This window comes from Podarcis gaigeae (genome assembly GCF_964106915.1).
Source record: "Podarcis gaigeae genome assembly, chromosome: 1".
Classification (NCBI taxonomy): Eukaryota; Metazoa; Chordata; class Lepidosauria; order Squamata; family Lacertidae; genus Podarcis; species Podarcis gaigeae.
This window is the reverse complement of record NC_139678.1, coordinates 91,355,256-91,370,232: the sequence shown is the minus strand read 5'-3', so window position 1 is coordinate 91,370,232 and position 14,977 is coordinate 91,355,256. Positions and strand designations below refer to the sequence as shown.

Genomic DNA, 14,977 nt, shown 5'->3' with positions numbered 1-14,977 from the left:
TGTACTTTAATACCTTTTAGCTTTCTAAAGTGCTTTTTCAGATTTAAAATGCTGGTCTATGGCCATAATAAAGATTTGTATTGTATTGCAAGTTGGATCCATAACTGAGCTTACTCAATCACATCTTCTCTTCAATGTTTATATCACAGAAAGTCTTATGGTACTTAAAACAAACAAACAAACAAACAAACAAACAAACAAACACGACACAATCCTTTGCAACATGGGTACAGCACCTGCACATGAAGGAATCCCCCTACCAGATAAAAGAGCATTGTTTCCTCCTTTTCTATCCCCAAACCCCACTATAGTGCATAGGCATAGGCACAGGCATTCAGCTTGCCATGCTGTTCTGGTGAACAGGAGGTCCATGTGCAACTCTGAGATCTCCACCTTGTCCTCTAATCTCTGATCCACTCACTCAAGGAACATGAACTCCACGTTTGCAATCCTTCCCCAAGTAGAGAAGGCTGGTTAGGTGGACCTCCTGCTTCCATGCCTCCCATTCCCCAGACTGCCCTGGCACTGTTTCTAAAGAGTCATCCACATGTTTCCACCTCCTAAGGGGGAATGGGGTTCTGTTGTGTTCTTTGTGGAGCCCTCCAAGTTCCAGTGCTGTACATACAAATTGTATCCCGTTTTAAAAACAACTTCTCTCTATTCTTTCAGCAGAATCACTGTGGTCTAGTCACTCTAAACAGACATATGATTTTATTCACGTGGAAATCAGGAAAACCCAATTAGCTAAGGGAGTGGGATAGTCATGCTGCATCTAATTCCCACCTTCATTCTAAATCAATGCTGGGAAACTGGTGGCCTTTCAGATGTTCTTGGACTCCAGCTCCTATTGCCGCACCATGCATGGCTAATGGTCAAGAATGATGGGAGTTGTAGCCCAACAATATCTGTGGGAATATCACCCATCCATGTTGTTAATCAACACTGACCTCTCAGCACAGGGGTAAGGAAAGTAGAGATCAGACTTCCTGCATTAATGGACAGGTAGAAGACAGAGAAGAACTTGCTCCTTTCCTGGCCCTGAAATGAGAGAAGATCAAATCAACATCAGAGATTTTTTTAAACACTGCTTAGAAACATAGAAATGGATTTGTCAACGGGGCTCCATCAATTCCACTCCACTATGAATTATACATTTGTATTGACCTAAAATAAAATGCAAGGTTAAAATCAAGGCAAGATATAGATTTTCTCTCTTTCTTCACACTTCTATATAAACACACAAGTAGAAGGAAGGATTCTCTTCTCTTTGCATGGTGGAGGGAGGGGGAATTTACAGAGAGAGTAGCAGTTACTTATTCAGAATGAGCATTTTAATTGAGTCCCAATATAGCCTCATTCAATCCAACTTGGCAGTGCTTGACAGCTCATCATGTCTAGGCAATATTCTCCCCAAAAACATAAATAGGAAAAGAAACATATTCATTATAAAAAGCATACACCAACAGCTCAGATAAGGAAAAGGGTGGAAGAAGTTGGCAAAGTGAAGCCACAGTTAGGCAAGAAATAATTGGGATTATATAAATTACATTTCAGCCTTAAGTACATTTGCTTCGTAGTATTAGCTCATTTATTTCAACGGAACCTACTTCTGTAGGCTAAAAATATCCTTGCTAGACAAATTCAAGGGGCTATTAACTTTTGCTTATGCTAACCAGGAGCACAGAAGAAGAACTGATATTACTAATATGCATTACATGCAGATACAGGTGGAATTTACAACAAAATGCTACAGTGTGGATTCCAGCCAGCCAGACAGCCAGCCATGCCTTATGCCAGGGCATTCTAAAAAAGCTAGCGAAGCCATGCAGAATCTTATGGCTGCTCCTTTTCATTAATCAGAACACAACTAAAAATAAGCCATAGAAATCAAAAGTGTTCCAGTTGCCCAGCTCAGGAAGTTAGAACCAGGCAAGAGCAACAAGTTTCCAGGTAATAGGCCAAAGATTCAGGTTTCACAATCACTTATTTAATTGTGGATGACAGAGCAGAGCAAAGAGCCGCCAGCGAAATAAAAAAACTCAGACTCAATATGTGCTCAGAAGCCTTGGCCAATTTACAGCTATTCAGCTATACTCTAATGTGAGTAGCACAGTTAGATGATTTTGATTCTGGACTTAGAGAAGGGACTCTTTAAGATGGTAATGTGCATTACTTCACGTACTTTAAAGTGTGGGAAGCCAGCCCTGCTGTGTTTGTAGCTCCTCCTGCTGAGTAGGGCCCCTCTCTGTTTGCCCCAAAGTGCTGCTCTAATGGCACCTCTCACTATTATTGACTCTGAAGTTGGCAAAAATAATAGGCAGACTCAGTTCTCTTTGTACTGGCACAGGCTGATTCCGACGTGAGAAAATGGCAGGAGGGAGAGCAATATATGTAAATGTCTGCTCCTCTTTTTACATGAACTCCTGCGGTTATTTAATTTATAAAAAGGTTCAAAATCGTTATACAGTAATGAGAAATTGCCCCATATAGATTTTTTATGTGCAGAGCTACCTTCCAGTGCTCAAGGTGGTGGAGTTTCACAGGCAGACTATGATAATGAATGGGTGGAATTCAAATATTATTTTCTTAATAATATTTAAGAGGTGCAACAGCAAACCTTTATTTATTTTTCACCAGTTTGTAGACCACCCTTCCTTGTGCCAATTTACTATCCCAAAATGCTTTCATATTTAGGTAAAGCTCCTTCATGAGCCCGCACAGCCTTTAATATCTTCTTTGGAGGACCTGATCAGAGTGCCTCCATCTTCTGAGGGGAGGTGAACAGCAAGAAGAGATGGGACTCAATCATGGTGCTTTGTCTCTGGAACATCCTCCCCCTGCTCATCTATTAGGCTTTCTCTCTGATTATTTTTATAATGAAATTGAAAGTGCCTTTGTTGATTTTAGCTTTTCATATCTCAGCTTGCTCACTGAGCTCACACAGAGAAATGCTGTTTGTTGTCCCTCATGTTACAGAGGACCAGGTGGCTTCAACAACAAGTTGGGGTCCACAGCATACTGGTCCCATGCTGTGGCAGACTCTTATGGCGGAGATCTGGAGAGCTCCCTCACTTTGAACTTTCAATTGTATCCAAAGACCTTTTTATGCTGACAGTGAAGTCTTCTGTGGGTTTGGGAAGGGTATTCATTGTGTGAGGAAATCTTGCAATGGATCTGTCCAGGAAACAGCCGGAGTCAGGAGAACTTCAATAGTTGCATTTATTCATGAGCAACAACATTCAGACAGAACCTGGTACTGCAGATGAAAGGCTCTATCTATCTAGGTTCTCTCAGTTTCTCATTTTTCCAATTTTAAAATCAGTTCTCCAAATTTTGCAGCTATTTAAGAATTCTTTTTTAAATGTGTCAGCATTTTAGTGCCAATTCCTCCTAAAGAACGTATTTTAATATGCAGTTCTGACTAACGTACAGATGTTTGCAAGCATCTTCCCCAAATACAATGCACTTTTGTATGTTACTTCCACAAACAGCTTTATTCTTATGCACACTTCCCCCCAATATACGCATTTTTGTAACTGTTTTGTGCTTGGAGAACTGTATCACAAAATTCTGGTAAGTGTGAATCTATGATTGGTTCCAGACTGTCACTATGTAAGGTAAAGGTAAAGGGACCCCTGACCATTAGGTCCAGTCATGACCGACTCTGGGGTTGCGGCGTTCATCTCGCTTTATTGGCCGAGGGAGCTGGCGTACAGCTTCCGGGTCATGTGGCCAGCATGACTAACCCGTGCTTCTGGAGAACCAGAGCAGCCCACGGAAACGCCGTTTACCTTCCCGCCAGAGCGGTGCCTATTTATCTACTTGCACTTTGACGTGCTTTCAAACTGCTAGGTTGGCAGAAGGTCACTATGTAGGGGTGGGATTAAATCACATGCTGGCAAATTATGATTGTCTAATTACAGGTGCTTGGAAGGTCTTGCACAACAAACCCTACCCCATGGACTTTTTATGACAAAGAAAGTCACAGGGAAAATGCAGCATTGTTTAACCTCACCACATTCAATATTCAGTGAATAGCTCACATTATCTCAGTGGCGTAGCGTGGGGGGTGCAGGGGGGGACGGCCGCACCAGGCGCAACATCTGGGGGTTAGGGTTAGGGGGCGCAAATCCATGGGTTAGGGGGCGCAAATCCATGGGCTAGGGGGCACAAATTACTTGCCTTGCCCCAGGTGCTGACAACCCACGCTACGCCACTGCATTATCTAGCCTCCCTGTAAACAAATCAGGATGAATTGGGGTCATCTGGAAACAGCTGAATTTCATTTTGAGTGAATACAGTAATATTGAAAGGGAAGCATGGCTTAGCCACATTTTCTATAAACAGAAGAGAAAAAAGTCCATGCTTAGCCTATAGCTTAATTATAAAAATCAAGAGCTGTTGACCATAATTAGTATGCACAGAAACCTTTTTGCTCACACTAAGTATAGCAAATGTAATTTTCTGCAGTTGAATTTGGTTTCCAGATTACTAATTATATATATACAGAAATACAAGTAATGAAAATAAATATTAAGATTTTGCAAATGACTTTTCACTGTAACTCTTTAAGGGACAAATTGTGCTACAGTTTCATCCATTTACCTATTAGCCCCTTGAGCTAAATAATCCCCACTACCAACTATCGGACCATAGCCCTGCTATGTGAAGGCCAACACTGGTTCCTTACAGCCTATCCATCAAACCCAAGACTGAGCAAAGTTTGCTAACTGCTGTTAGACAGGGGTTATCCAAGATGAGTCCCAACAGATGTGGACTACACCTTCTGTCATCCCTAACCCTTCATCACATTGACTGAGTATGATGAGAATTATAGTCCCAAACATCTGGAGGACATCACCTTGGCTGTCCCCATGTAAGACCATTTTTGGTGCTTTTTCTGGTGACTGTGACTAGGGATAGTAGGGTCTGTCTGTTTTGATCCCTTCTTAAAATCAATTCTCTACATTTCAGCAGCAATTTGTAGATTTTCTGTTTTCTTCTAAATCCTCATGAAATTCTTCTGCATGTGTGAATTTCTCCACATAAACACATTTTGCAAGCAATTTCTCCTAATATAATGAATTATTGAATGTTATTTCAACTAATATATTCATGCTTATGCATACTGTTACCTAATACAGTGTTTTTCAACCACTGTTCTGAGGCACACTAGTGTGCCGCGAGATGTTGCCTGGTGTGCCGTGGGAAAAATTGAAAAATTCGAAAGATTTTTTTTTTTAAAAAAGAATGTCAACTTTTCACCCACTAGGCGGTCGCTGGACTGTGTCCACCCTATTTTCCATCCCTCCTGGGTGGGGATCAGATCGGATGGGATCGGATGAGAGTGGACAGGCGGTCCGCTCTCATCCGATTCCCCATAGAGAGCAGTGGGGCTCTGACATCTCCCTCTCCGCACACAGTGCGGAGACAGAGCTGTCATCTGCCGGCTCAGCGGGGATCAGCGGATCGACCCCCGCTGAGCAGAGAACGGTCTGCAACATTTTTGTTTGCCATTAAAGAAAAAAATATTAAACATTTTCTAATGGTGGCGTGCCTCGTGATTTTTTTCATGAAACAAGTGTGCCTTTGCCCAAAAAAGGTTGAAAAACACTGACCTAATATATGCCTTTTTTGGGTATACATTAGCTGGTTACAGAACTGCATCACAAAATTTAGAAAAATGTGAATTCTAAAGGATGGCTGTTTCAGATCTCATACTGTTTCAGAAAGTGCAAATTTGATTAATTTGGCTTTTAATGCAAACTGAATCCAGTTTCTCCCCTATCTCTAGCCTGCGCCTATATAGACTGATGTAAATGATGCACTGCCTCCACTTGCTTTAGCATATTGCTATCCATTTGGTGCTTTCTGGTATTCAGGACCGACTCTGAAATTATGAAGGCACTTGGGATTCTTGGCATGTAGCTTGTTTGAAGTTATTTATTTTGCTTAAGGTCCATGCTGCATGAAGGACCTTATAGCCTTAAAGCTCTGTCAGCAATCATTCTCAAGCTTTTGAAAGCGTGATTTCAGCATTCGCATGGACTTTCAAAGCTGTACTGTGGATATCATGGGCTGGTGACTTTTTTAGAGATCTCATTAGGATTCGAGGGAAGGTGAAAGGATCACCAGGCTCAAAATCCCTAAAGCATCTTATGCCTGAATTAACCAGTTTTGATGACTTCACTGGTTTCCACCTCCCACAGACCATGCACAGGCACCTGCTGAGCAACTGCATCTGTCAACACTTAGCAGCTGCAGAAGAAAACTTCAAAGATCATTCCCCACTTTGTTACTTCCCAGCAGCAGCATCCATAACGTGAGGTGTGAATTTCCAAAAAGGCAGTGCATGAGCCTGAGCCCCTTGACATATTTGTTTTGATTCTGGCTTAGTTCTTCATGCATTTTCAGCAGCTAAATGCCTCCCCAACTTGGGAGTCCACAATTAAGATGTAAATGTATGTCTCATTATGAGCAATCACATCTGGTACATCTCTTGAATAATCTTGATGCCACGGAGGGGAAAGAAAGCGAATCTTGAGTCAGTCAATCCAAGTGTGAAGCCTATAGAAGAGATTCCATTGTCAATGCCATTTTTTTGGTTCCTAGAATTGGATTCCGGTATAATTGGATTTTGGTGGATTTCTGTTGGTTGCTTTGAAATCTCTTGAATAATCTTGATGCCACGGAGGGGAAAGAAAGCGAATCTTGAGTCAGTCAATCCAAGTGTGAAGCCTATAGAAGAGATTCCATTGTCAATGCCATTTTCTTGGTTCCTAGAATTGGATTCCGGTATAATTGGATTTTGGTGGATTTCTGTTGGTTGCTTTGAAATCCCTTCAGTTACTGATGTACTTCCATTCTGCCTTCTCAATTATTTGCTTTAATTCAAAACTGGATATTTGTGCACATGCATTTTCACTCTCTATCACACTGCATTTTAAAAGCTGTAGTCATTCTTGTAAAGCTGCATGCGTAGTCACTCTTGGGCATGCAGAAGTGTGATAAAGCCACTCTCATATCCCAAAGACAGTGGGTTGCAGACAGTTCATCATTTTCATGGAGCAAGAGAGCTCACAGGACTCACAACATTTGGGGGAGTCTATTGCCTCTTTCATCCATAATGGCGTTGCAAATAGTTCAAAGCTGCAAAAAGGCTTGACATGAAAGTTGATATTGCAGAACTGCAGGAAAGATGGTTTGTCATGAAAGTGTTAAAATATCCCAAGACCACAGGTATCATGTGAAAACAGAATAATGTGGGGAAGAGGTAAGGGATCCATCGTGAACATGTGGTAGATTTCTGAAATGCATTCAAATTGATTTCAATGTGCTTGTCATAATTTCTGGAGCAGGATTCAGAATGACCAGCACTACAACAATTCAACACAATTTCCACAATTTACATCTGTCTTGAAGTGAATTTCGTAGGCTAGGTAGCAGTTGACAACAGTCTGCAAATATTTTAAGCACAACTCCCCACCGTGTGTAAATGAATTATATTGTTAAGTGGAAGTAGTGGGGGTGAGGAAATGACATGTCATCTTGCAGTGGTAGTGAAATTCTTATTTGTACATGTTATTTTGCAGAGTAAGGGCAGTTCTGCACCTTATGATTTTGGAGGGAGTCATAGGTGCTATGATGGTGCAGTCTTTGCCAGATGTTTCAGACTACAACTCCCACAGCAGCTGACTGATGGCAGATGGGAGTTTTAATCCTAAATATCTGAAGTACCTGTTTAAACAACAGTATACATAAATTTTGGAACCCTTAATTAGCCAAGGTTGCTGGCTGCAGCCCATGAGCACCTAAAGAGGTCCATACAGGCATTTGATACAATGTTTGATGCAAAGAACAGCAATGCAATGCCTTGTGTATGTACACAACCTTCCCTATCACATTTTTTTGCACATAATCCTACCTGCCTTGCCACAGAATATATACTCCAGCTTGCCATAATGCACCCATTACTTTAAAGCATAATGGGAGAAGTGGTCCTAAGACACAGGGGCAGGAAGTTACATTACAATACACTGAATACTTTGGGGTGGCTCATTTTAAACAGTATGTCAAGAAATTGGCATAAAGCTGAGTGACAAAATGAAGGGAAGTCAAGGATTTTGCCTGCCAGATAAAAACGCATTGACTTAAGCCCATAGTAAGCCTTAAATCTGTGGCCTGCAGCAGGTAGGCATCCCGTGAGTTCTAACAAGCTCCAGCCTGAGGAGAACTACAAGGAAAAGAGCCACATCAGACAGCAAGTAATTCTCTTCACAGCAGTAGGCTAGAATAGACCATGTGGTGCTGCCTGTATAAAAGCTGCCAGGTCACCCTTGCTCTGTAGGCTGAACACCAAGGTCCCAATCCCTGCGAAAGATACTCTACCCTGCCTTCTTTGCAGAAGTCAAGTGTGACAAGTGTTATTCCCCTTCTCAGTGTGCATCTGGAACCTATGCACATTAAATTGAAGCACAGCAACCTGCAGGGTAAATGCATGCGCTTGCTATTTTTTGCAGGCCAAATAACCCGCGGAAAGCAGAAACATGAGTCTGCTCACATGTCTGCTTTTCGCAGGGATGTTGGAGAATTCTAATGGGAATGAAAACAGGAAGGGAAATTAATGACATTTGCTTATTTAGTGCATGTCCATAATGGAAATCAATCCAGCGAATAGGATTGGTATTCATTGTGGTTGTTTTCAGCCTGCAAACGATTGCATAATTGTTGCTGGGGTTCCCTTCCATTTGCACTGTGCTTCCTTTGCACTGCAATAAATGGCCTTTGCATTGGAAGGAATGTTGTCGAATAATGCAACAAGAATGTAATTAATTATGTAAAATTCCACCACAGTGGACAGCAAGACGAATAAGGTAGTTTTTGTTGGATGCTGACATGCAGCAGAGCAGAAGCAATACTGCGTACGATGAACACAGAACACAAATCAATGCCTGCTTACATTCCTACATATGAAGTGAACCTTAGTACATCCTCCTTAAGGAATACACGGCTGAAGCAGAGTGTACATGATAATGATCTTCCAAAAGAAAACAGCTGTTTCTCCATTCAGAGTTTGGAATTTTGGGGTGAAACATTCAAAGGTCTCCTAGTCTCCATTAACGATTAGCTTTTAACAACTTCTAAAGATCAACTTAACCCAGGAAGGTAATACTTAACCTCTCAGACAAGAGCACAGTGATTAATTTGGAGGGAATCTGTAAAGCATTTTGAAAACAAGTGCTGTGTGTTCTTGTTATAATCACATACTAATTAGTTGTTAATTAGAAGTTGATTGCAAAATATTACTAATTATTATTAGTCATAGATGTTGCACTTCTGGGAATGATATAACCCTCAGGAGCTGCTACTTTGAGATAAGCAGAGGAAGATTCCTAATGTCAATTACAAATACTTTTTCTAAACTCAAACAAATCTTTTATGTGTCTTTCCCTTCCCCAGCCAAATTACATGATATGTGTTGTCAGCTCTCTGCCTAACAATGATACCTCCCTATACCTTAAATCTATGATTATCTGTGTTCTAATATTATTTTCTGACATAGGCCCAGATGCTAACTACATAATCCCCCCCCAACAACAGGCAAACATAAATAACCAAAATGCAATAAAAAAACTAAGTACATCCATCCGCGAGTGGCGCTGTGGGTTAAAGCCTCAGCACCTAGGACTTGCCGATCGAAAGGTCGGCGGTTCGAATCCCCGCGGTGGGGTGCGCTCCCGTTGCTCGGTCCCAGCGCCTGCCAACCTAGCAGTTCGAAAGCACCCCGGGTGCAAGTAGATAAATAGGGACCGCTTACTAGCGGGAAGGTAAACGGCGTTTCCGTGTGCTGCGCTGGCTTGCCAGATGCAGCTTGTCACGCTGGCCACGTGACCCGGAAGTGTCTGCGGACAGCGCTGGCCCCCCGGCCTATAGAGTGAGATGGGCGCACAACCCTAGAGTCTGTCAAGACTGGCCCGTACGGGCTGGGGTACCTTTATCTTTACCTTTTTACATCCATCCGCAGCTACAGAGATGATATGCAGGGCTGTGAAAATATGCAATCTCATGTTTGATCAAAACTATTGCCTGCCTGATCATTAACAAACAGGCTTTTGGGGGATGCTAGGAATTTTCAATATCCTGAAGGTATCCTATTGTTTAAGTTTCATGAGCTGTGTGAGAAAGTGAATGCAGTTTGTGCTAGGATGGGAAACACTACAGAAAAAATACAAGGTGTTTCAGTAAACTGCTAGTAACGTAATAGGTAGAATTCCTTGGTGAAATCTTATTTTAAATACACACACATTCACCTTGTGCTGTTAAGCCATGCACAGTAGAAAAAACTCCCCATGCTCTGGGCTTGGGGGTATGAAACTACAAACAGAGAGAGAGAGAGAGAGAGAGAGAGAGAGGAAAGGAAGATTTGGACGCATAGGCATGCAAGGTTAGTGGAAAGTAAGGGAGAGTTGTTCTTTAAACCAGCATGAAATACAAGGTGTATTTGCACTGACCAGCTTTGCACATGATTTTTATTGGAAACACAGAGACCATTAATGTTCCCAACACTGACTTTAATAGTGAACTTTGTGACAAGTGCCAACAGCAATGGACTCAAAATGGGGCAACTGAGAGAAAAGAGGGAGGTATCAGCATGCTTGGCGGAACAGCAGGTTCAGCATAAATACACACACACACCAAAAAAAAACAAACACACACACACAAATATTATTGGGGGGGGGGGCTCACTCAAAACAGTACAATGAGAACTGAGTATGCTCAGTAGCCATATCATCCTGAGCATTGGTTGGAAAAGGAAAATGGGGAAGGAGGGCAAATGAACTGGCCTGAACTCTTAAGAGGAGACATATTGCACCATTTTGTTGCTTAGGTTCAACTTGTTTCCTTAACTGTTAATGCCAGAGTTTTCTTCTCAGTTTGGACAGAGGTCCATTTAGGCCTATTTGACATCTCCATGAAGCCACGGTGGGAATGTCCAAGAGCTCAGAGAGTTGTTTTCAGCTCAGCTTCTGTGATGGCATGAGCGAGTATCCTTAGCGTAAGTGGTGGCAAAGAAGTGGAAAAACAGGTTCCAAGGAAATAGATTCTGCCTTGTATGCACAAAGTTTTGGCAAAGGAATGCAGGAACTCCATTTGCTGCTGCTTCAGTTCCAACCACCGCAGCTCACAGTCACCTGTGCCATCGATTATGCTTTCTGAGATATGGAGGGAGGGACTAAATAGAAGTAAGCAACTTCAGGTGGCGCTTGTCCAATGACATCCCATTTTGTTTCCACAGATGCCCATGTTTTATGAGACCTCAAGCCATAGTTGGCAACAGTGACCAAATCCTGCATATTTTCCCGTTTGGTCCTCAGAGGCTTCAGAGAAGTGTGGGAGGAAAGGTTTAGCTCAGAGGCAGAGCTCATGCTTTGCAGGCAAAAGGCACCATGTTCAGCCACTGGCATTTCCAGCAAAATGGATCAGGTAGCAGGTGGTGAGAAACACCTTGCTCTGTTTGAGACCTTGGAGCACTGCTGCCAGACAGAGTTTAACTATGCTTGGTAACATTAGACAAGCCATGGAATAGGGCAACTTACTAGGCTCCCTAGATGTGGACAGAGGATGGGCAAGTTGCACACTTCTCATGGACAGAGCTTCTGAGTAATACCCAAAGCTACCCTTTATATAGGCAACCTTGCTATTGTCTCTTTTGCATGGATGAGTCAAGAATGAATGTTCATTACATTGCATTTGACTGTTTATTAAAAATGATGAGCCAGGAGTGAGTAACCCTTTGAGGCTTGATAGTCACATTGAGAGTTTGACCACCATTCCAAGGGCTGCATGGCAGTGCACACACTCACACACTCAGCAGAAGGTGATAAACAGGTAGCATACATATACATGCATACATTCAGCAGATGAAGGGAGGCAAGGTGGCATGAGAGGGCCTGCTCCTGCTCCATTGTTGCCATGGGGAGCAGAAACACAGCTTCTTTTTTATCTTTTGCAAAGGAGCTCCTTCTCCTTTGGCAACACTGACAGGAAGTCTTAGAAAGGAAACAGGAAAGAGCATTCATTCCTGTTTTCCAAACCTCTCTGAGACTATCTAACAATGTCACCAACATTCAAAGAATGATGCCAGGTCAGTTGTAGAAGGGACCCTTTGGAAGGTGAAAAGAAGCAACAGCACCTCCCCCCTCCCCGCTGTGTACCAGATCAATGGAGAAATGGTGGGACTTAATAATGTCAACTGCTGGACAATGTTTTTTATAAGGGTTTTTGTTTTGTTTTTTAAGAAAGAAGGCAAATTGTTGGAGTGGTAATTCGGGACCACCATGAATTGTTTCAGGAGTCCAGATACAGCTCACAGGTCAGGGATTAAGCATCCCTGCTAAGTGCTATGTTTAAAAAAAGCATTAAGAAACCACATGGATAAAAGAAACAAAACACTTACATGCTCCTCTTCAAACTGGTCTCCACCAAACGCCGCCACACAGGGCTTGATACCTCCTGTTCCAAGAGCAATCAGAGTCAGGCCAGTCATCGACAGAACCCTTCAAACAGGAATGGAGACATTTCAGCACCACAGAAGGGTGTGTGTTTGTGTGTGGTGTGTGTGTGTGTGTGTGTGTGTGTGTGTGTGTGTGTGTTTGTAGGGAGACTAGCAGCAGCTCCCAACTGCATTGCATACCAGAATCCTTTTCTCCCCAAATTTTTTTTATTAAGACCTTTCATGATGTGTTACAACAAAAAATAAACTAATCTAAACAGAAAAAAAGAGAAAAAGGAGAATGCAAAGTCCTCTCTTACAGGTAGATCTTAACTTGTCCCACACAGAAAGAGGTGAACCCTCCCAGCCTCCCAGTCTGGGAGATCTTTCCTTCCCTGCTTCTCACACAGGGTCCTTCCCCAACCATCCATCACCTTCATCTGCATGCAAACCCCTGATTAACCCTGAGTGGAGGACCAGAATACTTTGAAGCACATTACTGAAGGCCCATTCACACTTGGTGTGTGACAGCTACTTTTCTGCATGAAGGGGCTGAATACGGGGGTGGGGGGTGAGTGAGGCCAGTTGCATGAGTCAAACTGCTTCCCAACTAGGAAAGAGAGTAGTAACCAGGTGGGATCTCTATTCAGAATCCCCAAAAGTGTGCTACCAGAGAGATTGGTATGCCACAAGGGAGGAAGCAATCAAACCATCATGTTGGATTTGGCACAAACCACCCTCTCACTTTCTCTATCACTTCCCAGGCAGCGATAACTGTCCTGAGGGTGCACTGGAAGTCTCTGAAGCAGTGCTTGCTATGGCTGATTAGTGCAGGAAAATCACAGAAGCATCACCATTCAAGCCTGGTTTCAGATTTTACAGGGCTCTTCCCTCAGCAGACTACCCCTTAGTGCTTGCTGACTGAACCCCCCACCCCACCCCGAGCCATCTCCTCTGAGAATCAGCACTACTGCAGCTGCCAGCCTCACCTTCCCAGTACATTTCCGAACACAATTCAAAATTTTGGTGTTGATCTTTAAAGCCCTAAACAGCCTCGGTCCAGTATATCTGAAGGAGCATCTCCACCCCCATCGTTCTGCCCGGACACTGAGGTCCAGTGGCGAGGGCTTTTTGACAGTTCCCTTGCTGCAAGAAGCCATGTTACAGGGAACCAAGCAGAGGGCCTTCTTGGTAGTGGCACCTGCCCTGTGGAACACCCTCCGACCAGATGTCAAAGAGAAAAAAAACTACCAGACTTTTAGAAGACATCTGAAGGCAGCCCTGTTTAGGGAAGCTTTTAATGTTTAATAGACTATTGTATTTTAATATTCTGTTGGAAGCCGCCCAGAGTGGCTGGGGAAATGCAGTCAGATGGGAGGGGTATAATTAATAAATTATTATTATTATTATTATTATTATTATTATTATTATTATTATTATTATTATTTCCCTTTGCTAAGCCCACTCATGAGTGTGAGGTGAAGCGGATGAGACAGCCAGTTCCACCCTTGTATAGCGAGTGGATTTACTTGGCACCAGACACTGGGAACCAACCTGTCACCTTTGTCCCTGACCACCACTTTCAGGTAGTAGGTATTGGGTAGTGACAGAATGTGCTAGAAGAGCAAACCAGGCATCAGCCCCAGTGGGTTCCATGCTGATGCTGGGCCTGTCACCATGGCAGGCAAACACACTGCTGTCTGCTTCTGGGAAGGGCTGTAACTCAGTGGAAGAGCACAAGCTTTCCATGTAGAAGGTTCTGTTTTCACTCGCTGGAATTTCCAGGCAGGACTGTGAAAGGTTCCCTATTGGAAACCCTTGAGGGCCGCTGCCCAGTCAGCCTAGATAGGTAATACAGAGATAGACGAACCAATGGTCTGAACAAGACAGGTCCTGCTCCTATGAGCTGATCCCAAGTACAGTGGTCCCAAGTACTTAATTCATTCTGATCCCAAGTACTTAATTCATTCTGGAGGTCCGTTCTTAACCTGAAACTGTTCTTAACCTGAAGCACCACTTTAGCTAATGCGGCCTCCTGCTGCTGCCACGCAGCCAAAGCACAATTTCTGTTCTCATCCTGAAGCAAAGTTCTTAACCTGAGGTACTATTTCTGGGTTAGCGGAGTCTGTAACCTGAAGTGTATGTAACCTGAAGCGTATGTAACCCGAGGCACCACTGTATTCTGGTAACACTGTATTTTTTTAAAATAAAAAAACAACAACATTGGAATATTATAGTACCCATGTGCCTCCCATTTTCAGCCATGGCAGGGAACCAGTTTCAGCCCAGGAAAAAAAATATTATCTATGTCATAGCCAGCCAAAGTTTGGGGAAACCCTGCTTTATTTATATGCATACTGCACTTGCCTGGGATTTGGCAAGAAAATTGCTAGCACACCACTAGCTTGAAGTGGGAATGATGCCTAAGGCCTGATTCAAACGTTCAGAAAAATTACATCATACAGTTCTGGAATGAGCTGCCAA

At 42.9% G+C, this 14,977-nt stretch overlaps 1 protein-coding gene across 3 annotated transcripts in view; it reads right to left on the bottom strand.

Annotated features, from left to right (window-relative positions):
- The window catches only part of SLC15A2 (solute carrier family 15 member 2), a 78,206-nt gene that overhangs the window by 45,297 nt on the left and 17,932 nt on the right, over positions 1-14,977 (bottom strand). For all 3 annotated transcript variants that reach the window (XM_083739750.1, XM_083739751.1, XM_083739749.1), the window contains 2 exons: positions 12,458-12,557; positions 948-1,038 (listed from right to left, as the gene is read on the bottom strand). In XM_083739750.1, the coding sequence (XP_083595876.1) occupies positions 948-1,038; positions 12,458-12,557 (191 nt within the window). The remainder of the gene's footprint in view (positions 1-947; positions 1,039-12,457; positions 12,558-14,977) is intronic.